Source organism: Simochromis diagramma, unplaced genomic scaffold (genome assembly GCF_900408965.1).
Source record: "Simochromis diagramma unplaced genomic scaffold, fSimDia1.1 OVJJ01000325.1, whole genome shotgun sequence".
NCBI lineage: Eukaryota > Metazoa > Chordata > Actinopteri > Cichliformes > Cichlidae > Simochromis > Simochromis diagramma.
Window position 1 is genome coordinate 1,995,011 of NW_024387291.1, and position 10,319 is coordinate 2,005,329.

The following is a 10,319-nucleotide window of genomic DNA, read 5'->3' on the forward strand; positions in this document are numbered from 1 at the left end:
CCTCTTTTCTGATACAGTTAGGGCCAAGTTTTTGGCCCTTTCAGTCTGACGTTAGGGTGAATTTACTAAGCCATACACTCCTAGGAAGATTTAGCACTTTGTTAACACACACCAGAACACTCCAGAGCAGCAAACTGTTAAAAAAAAAAGTCTAAAGGTGCTCACACTTTCTAATGAATTGAAGGAATTGCGCGTCTGATTAGCAGCGGCCAGCTGCTACTTTTGTTCTTATTTCCTGTGAAAGCAGTAAAGGTACACTTAATTTTTCAGAGGAATTCAGAGTCCTGTGAAATCTATTTAACAGACGGCTGTAGCCCGGGTCAGGTGAGGTTTCATAAGTTGAGCAGATCTGGAGTTGATTTTAAGTGTTGAAGTTGAATTGAAGAGCCTAACTGCAGCTCTGCTGTCAGCACCACTTCGGGCACCAAGTAAAATGAAAAACTACAGCTGTTAATTCTACAGTCTGCCTCTTATGTTAAATCACACTAAAATATGACAACAGCCAAAAGGAAGTTTTTTTAGAGAGCTTTTAATTAAAAGCTTTGTACGAGAAACACACAGAAAGCAACAACAGTAACAGGTAACGTGACACTGAATACATAATCTGTACAATAAGGGTTTGTAAAACATGCTTCTGAAGTTCAGATACATTACAATGTCAGCCTCCAACTCCTCTTTAGCATCAATACAATGTACATAATTCATATTAGCATAAAACCAGACGAAACTGCAGTCTTGACATGTAAAAATCAGTGAGTCCTTCTGATCAAACCCATCTTAGACTACTAAAAAAGCCAAAAGAAAATGGCATTCAAATAAACATCATCACATTGACAATGTTATGCATATTTCAAAAAAAGTACTTAATTACAGTACAAACAACAAAATAATGCTCGTTTCCATTTCGTTAAGCATCACATTTCATACGTTTAAACAAGGATCCTTCTTTTTCTTCTAATTAGTGCCAACATGAATCTAGCACTTAGATCACATAGAAAACTATTTAAAAGGGGGGAAAGAAAAGCTTTAAAAATCGGAAATTATAAAAATCAAGAGCCCTATTTGGTTGAAAGAGAGGCCACTAAATCGAGTTGTGCTACTCCGTATGACAAAGAATAAGCAAAAAATTTAAAACAAAATTTAAAAAAAAAACATCACTTAGCAGTCTAATACCTTACAAATCTACCAACTGCAAGAGTCACTTCTATCCACCACTTAAACATATTATAGAGTAGATGAAAAAAATCTATTCCAAATTACAATATATCCATTTGAGAAGAAAATAATTCTAGAAAAAAAAAATAGGACCACTCTGCTTTTACTGTATCAAATAAGGATTTAAGTAGTGTTATTATCAACAGACATCGATTCAAATTTGAACTACAGACCGTTTTTCTCTTTTTCTTCATATTAATGGATGTGTCATTTTGGAATAAATCCTTCCAAGTGTAACCTATGAGAGAGAGTACTGAAACAGCACTGACAACAACTAGAACCATTCAGTATATGACAGGAACGTCGCCTTCGCCTGTTAAAAGACACGGAAAAAGCGGTACTCGCAACTTCTGGAAAAGAAGACGACAGAAAACTTAAAAACTTATTACAGTCTGCGACCCTTAAAGTCACCGAGCTAAAGTCGAGATTTAATGACGTTTTCAGCCGTTCTCTTTGATAAGAGCCAAGTGTGATGAGGTTACAGTTGCCTCGAGTGCAGCCGACGGCGAGCTCTAAGGCAACGCATGCGGAAGCTTTTAATATATTCTAACACATACTGTAGATAGAGCGGAGTTGAGAGCCGAAGAGTCTGGGAAGGCCTAGAAAGAGCAGGAGGAAAAAAGAATCTGTGTATAAAGGGGTCTGTAAAGGTTTCTTTAAAGTACGGCTGACGCGTTTGAAGGTAAGGTCAGAAACTTTGATCAATTTCGAGCTTGAGGGATTTAGCTGGAAACAACCTCCGGTTAACGTACACGGCAAAAAGGTTTACAGCCAAGAACACAAGGGCGCTGGATCAAACCGTTAGAGATCAAGCAGTTTTTCTAACCATCCAGCTCCCCGACACACCAGCTGTACTGTGATCCTACTGAAAGACAGCCTGTCTGATGTGTCTGAAAAGGGGAAGACAACTGTGCCAGCATCCTCTCCAGTTATTAAACAGCGGTCCAAAGGTTTTATCCTTCATAAACGGGTAAAAGCAACAAGACAGGAAACAGACAAAACGGCGCTTCATTTAGGAAGTAAAAACGCAGTGTCCTGTTTAGACTGGAACATCGAGGTATCCTTGGTCCTCACTGTTCCTCTACATGTGTCCAAGAGCACTGTTTACATTAAGCTGACAATAAGCTCAACTAAGTCTAAAGCCAGGACTTAAAAGACATGTTGGGCCTCAGTTATAGCAAAACAAATCTTGGTACAACAGGAGCAAGAGGCAAAGTTGTCTTACTTCTCATCATGATGACTAGAGTCTGATGGCTATAGGCCTAGATGAACCCTTTTCCACTACAGTAGTGCAGGTGCCCCCTGTAGAACCAGTTTCATGCATTTCCACTACAAGAAAATATCAATGCTGGTTCCAAACAGCCGACATTCAGCAGCTTCACAAAACTGACTGCGCCAAAAGTTGTAACCACCGTTGTCTCTCAAGAAATTCACCAAATACAGATTCTCCATCCCATGTAAATCACCCCAGCCTTTGCTACATAACCCCATGTAATGTTCGGTTATGAATCTGCGGAAATGTAGGCTTTTCGTCGTAAGGCACCCAAGTTGGAAGTGGCTTCGCACCGGCTCTGCATCAGTGGAAAGACACACGCATGCCCTATGGGTAGCAAGAATAAAGCACTTCTATTGACGTTACTACCAGAGCACATACTAATAAAGAACAGTTACGAAGCATAAAAGGACAAACTGGCAACATCCACAGGACGAAAAGCATGGGAAACAGCTTTTAACCAGTCAAAAGTGGAAGATAAATAGACAAAACTTAACAGTCGCTACATTGTACAAGCCACAGCTGCCTGGATTCATGTTCCACAGATTTGAAACACCTGCCGCCGAGTCAACTTCTATTTTTAGCTGCATTTTGTCGACGGCTTCAGTCTGAACTGTGTTCAGCTCATGGACCTTCTAGACCTGGACAGTTTAAGAAGTTAATTTTAGCGATTACGGCATACAGAGAAACTGTTCAAATTCACTGCAGACCAGTTTAGGGTCTTGGTGGACGTTATGGAGTCGAAGTAGGTGACGGGATCAGAGTGAAAAACAAGGCAAATATGTAAGAGACTGCAAATGGCAGCAATAACTTAAAAAAAATTACTGAATTTCATATTCTTTATCAGCCTTTATGGTTGTGCGTGCATATAAATACTTATATGTATATGCATGTGCATTCACGAGAGCAAGAGGAGAAGGCTTTGGAAAAACTGATAAACCACACAGAATAGGTTGGTTTTTAAATGATGCAGTCAAGTGCATTTACCTCGCTATTGCATCGATGCAATATCCAAATCCAGCTGTGTTAAGTTCACTGAGTTGAACTTCCAACGAGACTAACAGGTCAGGACACCTGCAGGCTGCTGACAACAGCCTCCAGAGCAGAGCTTGCATCTAAATATTAAGTTTCTTCCACACAGGCCGAGTATGCCTTCTAAAAGTTCAACCTGCACACTAAACGGGCGACGGTTCCACTTTCAGGACAATGTTACATTGTACCAAACAAGATAAACTCAGCATGAAGCAAGTGAAAGAATTACCACCATTTCCATCCAAGCCAAACAGTCAGTGTTGTGCAAGTGGACAAAATATGGCAACCGAAATGCCAAGAAGGGCGTATTAGCTGCCCCATCTCAAATTTATATAATTCTTCTAAAAAAAATATGTCAATTTATTTTAAAATATTCAATGACAGGGCGGTGTTGGGTTATATTTCATTACTCATTACACAAATATGGACATACCCTTCAAGGTAAAGGTAGAAGCGAGTTGAAGTGGCATGACACTTTTTTTTTTTTTCCTTTCTTCAATGGCATTTGACTTCATAATGTCCATCCTCCTATGGCTTCGCTGGGGAGGGGTCGTCGGAGGTGGCGGTGGGAGGGGGGGACGAGGCATTTTCGGGGCTAGCAGAAGGTGAAGCGGGGCAGGAGGCAGGGGATGGGAACTCTTTTATGGTGACGGTGACGAGGTTGGTGGTCACATCTGTGACCACTACATCCTTGCAGCTCGGAGCCATTTCAGGGTGCCAGTCGGGGTCTCCCTCAGCGGGCACCCTTTGAGGTTCGGCGGGGGCAGAGGTTTGGTCCCCGGGAGCGGCAGGGGGAAGCGCGATGGGCAACTGGTGTTTAGCCCTGCACTGGCGAGGATTTTTCCTGCCTTCCTCTGAGGGCACCGTACGGTCCGGGGCGCCCTCGTCCTCTTCGTCTTCCAGGGAGGAAGAGGGAGAGGAGGGGAGGAAGGGGGATGATGATGATGCAGCCTGGTTTGCATCTGAGGATGCGGCAGGGGTGGAGGACTTGGTGCTCTGGCTCTTCTGAGTGTCTGCGTGAGGTTTGCTGGACTTGGGATCCTTGCTAGACGGCGAGGCCCCAGTGGAAGGCTGAGACTGGGCAGCAGTAGCATTGGTGGGGGATTTTCCTTCAGACCCACTGGAGCTGGAAGGAGAAGGAGGTGCCTGGAACTGAGAAGGGCTGGTGCGGCTTTCCCTAGCTCCTGTGCTGGAGCATGAGCCTGGGTGGGAGTGAAAAGGCACAGGTCCTCCGCACTGCAGCCCGAATGGCTTCCCGTACATCGGGAACCCCAGCATCTTCAGAGGAGGCTGGAAAGGTCTATATGGGGCTTCCCTCTTCTTCCCAATGATGCGATTGCGGGATGGGATGTTCTGACGTCCTGCCGAAATATTCCGACCCCCGGCCGCTGTGCCACCCCGGCCCGCTTTGTCGATGACCTTCAGATTGAGGATGATTCGGCCTCTCTTGACTTCCCGGGGTTTCACCCTACGGTTAAGGATGCGGACGGTTTCAGAGAAGGGAGAAACGTGCATGCGGGACGGGAAGCCACCAGGGTTGGAGAAGGTGGTTGCCATGGGGTCTGTGCGAGGCAGAGGGCGCCGGGACATCCGGTGGCAGCGGTGAATGTCTTTCTTCAGTTTGTGTGTGGCCGCAAGGGAGTTAAGTTTAGGGGAAGGTGCGACAGCCGAGCTGGAGGACGACGGTAAAAGATGCGCTGAGGCAGAGGAGGAGGAGGAAGCTGCCCGGTTAGAAGTGGACGAAGTAGGACGCAAAGTGGTCTGGCGGGTGTTTGAGGCTCGGCTGCCGCTCTCTCCTTTCTGACCGCGAGCCTGCGAGACAAAGCACATTTAAGAAACCATTTTTGTAGAGTGAGCTTTTTGAACCTCTAAACACGTTTACTGAGTGATACACAGCAACAGCAGCCACTTTTAAACATTTGGCTAAAACATCTGGCTCAACTCCTGCACCTCGGACTGCAGCTAACCCTGGTAGCTCTTGCTCTGCTCTTCAGCAGTGTGTGAACCAGATCTCCTCCAGCTCATTCTAGCTACAATTCTGGAGGGTGGAGCTGAGACTATGGGCACTCACTCAAGTTAGTTTTTTTTGGCAACACTAGAGTCACAATGATTTATATCAGCCATTAAAATGCTTCTTGGATGACAGCGTTGTAACTAATGCCTCAAAAGTGCACACTTTCCAGCTAATTTAGCTTATATTAGACTAAAGTTAATTTGAGATCAAAAGAATTAAAATTAACAAAATCAGCAGTTACAAAGAGAAGTTAATGCACCCAACACCACAACGTTTAGCCGTGCTGAATGTAACTTCAGTCAGACGTGTCTCCTTTGTAACTCCATTTATTGTTGTTGATATAAATGACCCTCCCTCCCCCCTTCACACGGCTTTCTGAAAGCGTTTTTTCTGTGACCAAAGGTTGCTGCAGTATGTGCCTCAGGTGAAATGTAGCACAGGACAAACGTGTCCCTGCCGCTCACGCTTCTTTTCATGTCATTTTCCAAAGACAAAGCATGCACTGTATGAAGATTTAAATAAACTTCAGACACCGTTTGAGGTTCAAGTAGGTTGACCTTTTTCTCAGCTTTAACAGCAGAAACCACAAACAGAATGTTCCACTTTCCTGCAGGGTGATGCAAACTGAACAAAGGTACAGATTTCAACAAAGCTGCAAATTTAACTCATGCAAACTAGTCATAGTTTCCAGTCCACTTGTCAAAATTTTAAATATGATTTCAGATGCAGCAGCTCCTCCCTGTGGAGGAGCATAAAAACAAAAAAAAAAACAAAACAAAAAAAAAACAAAAACGGTACCTTCATTACAAGGTTCTTGGGTTTTGGTCCCCTTTTCTTTGGCCCGTGCAACTCTCTTTCCCGCTCTCTAAAAAAGAAAAGAAAGTAGTGACAGTTAGAATGGCAATGACCACAAATGAAAAGACACACGCAACAAAAAGAACAAGAGAACGAGAGCAAATAGAATGACTCAAAGGAGATGACAGACATGAAAGCTGTGGGTGAGCGTGGGCAAAAAGAGCATCTCTGCAGCCATGTCAGAACACAGTTAGGTTTCCTTTAAAAAAAAAAAAAAAAAAAAAAAAAAAAAAAAAAAAAAAACCTTATTCTTTGCTCTTATTTTCATCAGGGATAATGTTGAAGAAGGACAGGAAATGTAAGAGCCAGCGAAGAGAGGAATGACATGTAGCGAAAACACCGTTTCAGTCATTTGTTGTATCCCCTGCCTCCCATTAAAAGTTTTCTGATACTTGAACTTTACTCTAAACATTTCCATGAGCAGCACGAGCATTTCAAAGAGCTTGGCAACAGACAAAAAGAAGTTCGGTGCAGATTTTTTTTTTTTTTTTCAATTAGGCAGCAAAGAGGAGGAATGTAAAGACACGAAAGGGGGATGCGGGGGGATGAAAGTATGAGTAAACACAAGCACTTAGAGGAAGAGACACTGGAAGTAATTTAAAACAAGAACACATGATAAAAAGGTAAATGGGGGCTGGGGGACTGAGCAGATATGCTTTAAACTTTTCAAGATAGGAGCCAAAATATAAAAACAAGCAAGAGAGAAAAAATAAATACATAAATAAAAATCAAGACTGATTACTCAAAGCACACGCAGGGCTCCTCATGAAGCAGCTACACTCACTTTTGCTCAAACCCCAAAATCAGCCTGTCATCCAGGATGTTCTCCTCCGGCTCCCAAGTGCTGTGCCTGAACACAAATGCAGCAACAAGAAGAAAAACACATGCATTCATTTTTGCTCCAAAGCACAGTTAATGTGCATTTTTCAGCTGAATCGAACCAATGCTTGTGTCACATTAACATTGTGGATTCAAGGCACTCACTTCATTGCCCATCCTTTCCATTTCACCAGGTATTCGAGCCTTCCCTGAAAGAAGAAGACAAATGTTAGAATTACTAAAACAGTTCATATGAGAATAGATTTTTTTAAAAAGAAAAAAACAACAACATTCAAACACTGGTTTTGAGTCTTTTAATTACAAATAGGATATTCTTGCCTTTACACCAACATGGGAACAAAACTCCACATGCTGTTAATGCACAGCAACACCAAATCTGCAATGCAACTGAATGCACTTTAGCACATTTCAGTCCAAGTTACAGAAGATGACTTCATTTCTTTCACGTCTCCGCTAGGGTTAAATCTTCCTATGTTTTATAATAAGATCAAATACATTTCACGTTTGGGTATCGTTTATGTGAAATCTACGTTTGTTCGTGTGTTGCAAGTGTTTTACAGCAAGAAGGATACGCTAAAAACTCCAAGCAGGGACTTCTGAAGCCATTGGAGGCACGGTGGGCCTTGCTGGTTAACTGTGTATACCGGCAACTTCAGAAGGCAACATGCCATAATGGACAGAGTCTCTTACATGCAAAATACTGAAAATACATTGGAAACTCTCAAAAGTCCTTAATCAGCTATGGTTGAAGACTCCTTTCCCATCACCGGCGTATGAGAACTTGTGCTTCTGCAACCACCTTCATAACTCGCACGAGAAAGTAACAAAGTCAAGCTGTCGTTAATGTGGCAGCTACACATAAACTGGGCTATGAACCGCTGACTGTGACCGTATAGCTTTAGCTACCATTAGCTGGCAAGCAAACCAGGCCTCTCAGTTTCACAGCACAGTCCACAATACCATCAGCGGGGCTAGCGTGTCTTTGCAGCCACCCCGTTCTTTGTGTTGTTTTTATTGCCCTGTCGCTGCCTCAATGTCCGCGCCACGAGTCATAAGCCTCGCTGCTCTGATCTAGCTCGGACTAGCAAAGTAAAAGCAAACGCATGAAGGCCTCTGCAGTATTACATAGGCGTAAGATGACAGCCCTGAGCCTATGGACTAAAGCAGTGCCGCGCTGCCGACGGGGAACATCTGCACGTAGTCAAAACACGCGGGACAGTGGCGGCTGTAGCTCACCTTACGGACGCGGCGTTTAAGTATGGCTTCCGCGGCGAAAATGCGATCTCCCGCCGCCGAGAGCTCCATGTTTCATACCCGAACTGAGCTACCTGTCTCGGTGTCCGTCTCTCCAGACGACAAGCTCCGCTGTCTGCACGGATCGACCAAACCGTGCGAAGGGCTGCACACACACGGAGACAGCACAGCAGCGGCGGCGGCGGTGCGACCTATCTGGTCGCCGGCAACCCGAGGAGAAAAAAAGCCCGCGCGGCTCTGAGCTTTAAACATCAGCGTCAAAAGACACGAAAACCCGCCGCGTTTAGAAGGTTATTAACGTTAATTAAATTATTACAGACCTAATTAGACTTCATACAAATGTTTTAACACCGAAGGTCATCGGAATTTTATATTGCATTTATATTTGTATTTATATTTATATTTACATAATGTTAACTGGTTTAATAATATTTGCCTTATTCAAGTATTCAGTCACACATTTGAACCAGTGGGCAATTTAATCAATGGCTCTTTTCAAGCGTCCCACTAAGCCACGAAAATTGAAAATTCCCTTCTATGCCATGAAATTGACAAATTTTATTTACATTACTTTGTTAAACATGTATTTATTTATTTAATTATTTTAATCATAAACATAAAATAAACGTTCGGCATTTGGTTTGAATGCAAAACATTAGTCCTCCAAGTTAAAAATTCCCTCTGGTTTAAGGCAAGAAGCTATTTATGAAACAATTATTAGTAGTAGGGGGGGGGGAATCGATACAGCATAGTATGGCAATATTTTGCATGGCAAGATTGTATGGATACAGGCTCAGAACATACTGATATTTTATTAAATCACTTAAAAAGTTGCTGAATGCTAGGAACAAGAGTGCTCATATCATCCAACATCATCCATCCAGCATTAGCTGAGCAAACTCACATTAAACGGGCTTAACCGAAAACTCATCCAACACTGGACACAGCTTGATAAAGCTTCATCCCAATTCAGTGCAAACTAATGGCTCAGTCACATAAGTAAAAACAGCACAGCAACATTCTTGCATCTACACAAAAAAGACTATATGATTGGTGATTGTATTGTATTTTCTATTTTCTATTCTGCACTGATTGCAACTTGTGGTGATTACCTGGTTGCCCATAGCTTGACAAGTTTACACTTTCACGGCCACTTTGGATCACAAGAGGATTGCACAGGTCACCTGATAGATGGCGACCTCTCTGCAAACAGTGCAGTCTGACTTGGACTGACTGTAATCACTCTAAGAGGGATTGCTGAAGTCTTGCAAATGATTGTTGTCAAAGTTATAAATGCAAACAAATTGCCAACATATTGCCATCAGTCTGAATGAGTCTTTGTAAATGAGCACAATATAAGGGGACTCCGCTTAGAACCGGAAGGTCAAAACTAAAGGATGTTGTGACCTTGTGAGACCCTCAAGGAATCTAAATCTGACAGTTTGGAAACATGCACGAGTGTCCCACCGGAGACTCTTGCAGTACTCTTCCTGTTCCTCCTTGCGCAAAGGAGCAGACACCCGTGTCGTTGGTGGGTTGATCCAGCTCTCCTCATGCCTAATGGGATCTCATCTACACTATTAAGACTATGGAGACCCAGCAAACCTTCTTGTAGTGGCACGTATAGATAGGCCATCCTAAAACAGGAGCTGCGCTACCTGTGCAACCTGAATGTGCCGTTGTTCTACCAGCAGTAACAAGGACACTAACAAAAAACAAAAGTAGAGAAAGATCAGTCAGGGAAGATAAGGAGAGGGCAATGATCTATGCCTTGTTGTTGCCTCTCAATGGCTTGTTATTCCTGAGAGGATTGACTGATATCCCCGAAACTTAACT

At 43.2% G+C, this 10,319-nt stretch overlaps 1 protein-coding gene across 3 annotated transcripts; it reads right to left on the reverse strand.

Moving 5' to 3' along the window:
- Nucleotides 1-509: 509 nt before the first annotated feature.
- On the reverse strand, nt 510-8,699 carry cbx6a (chromobox homolog 6a). Of its 3 annotated transcripts, none has more exons than XM_040003942.1 (5): nt 8,558-8,699; nt 7,374-7,417; nt 7,174-7,239; nt 6,333-6,399; nt 510-5,332 (listed from the first exon to the last, which is right to left on the reverse strand). In XM_040003942.1, the coding sequence occupies exons 2-5, from the start codon at nt 7,376-7,378 to the stop codon at nt 4,049-4,051; spliced, it is 1,422 nt and encodes a 473-aa protein (XP_039859876.1). In that variant the 5' UTR covers nt 7,379-7,417; nt 8,558-8,699; the 3' UTR covers nt 510-4,048. The 3 variants fall into 3 exon arrangements, with proteins under 3 accessions (XP_039859876.1, XP_039859875.1, XP_039859877.1); XM_040003941.1 differs by having other exon boundaries at nt 8,466-8,699; XM_040003943.1 differs by lacking the exons at nt 7,374-7,417; nt 8,558-8,699 and having other exon boundaries at nt 7,132-7,195.
- Between the last annotated feature and the right edge of the window lie 1,620 nt (nt 8,700-10,319).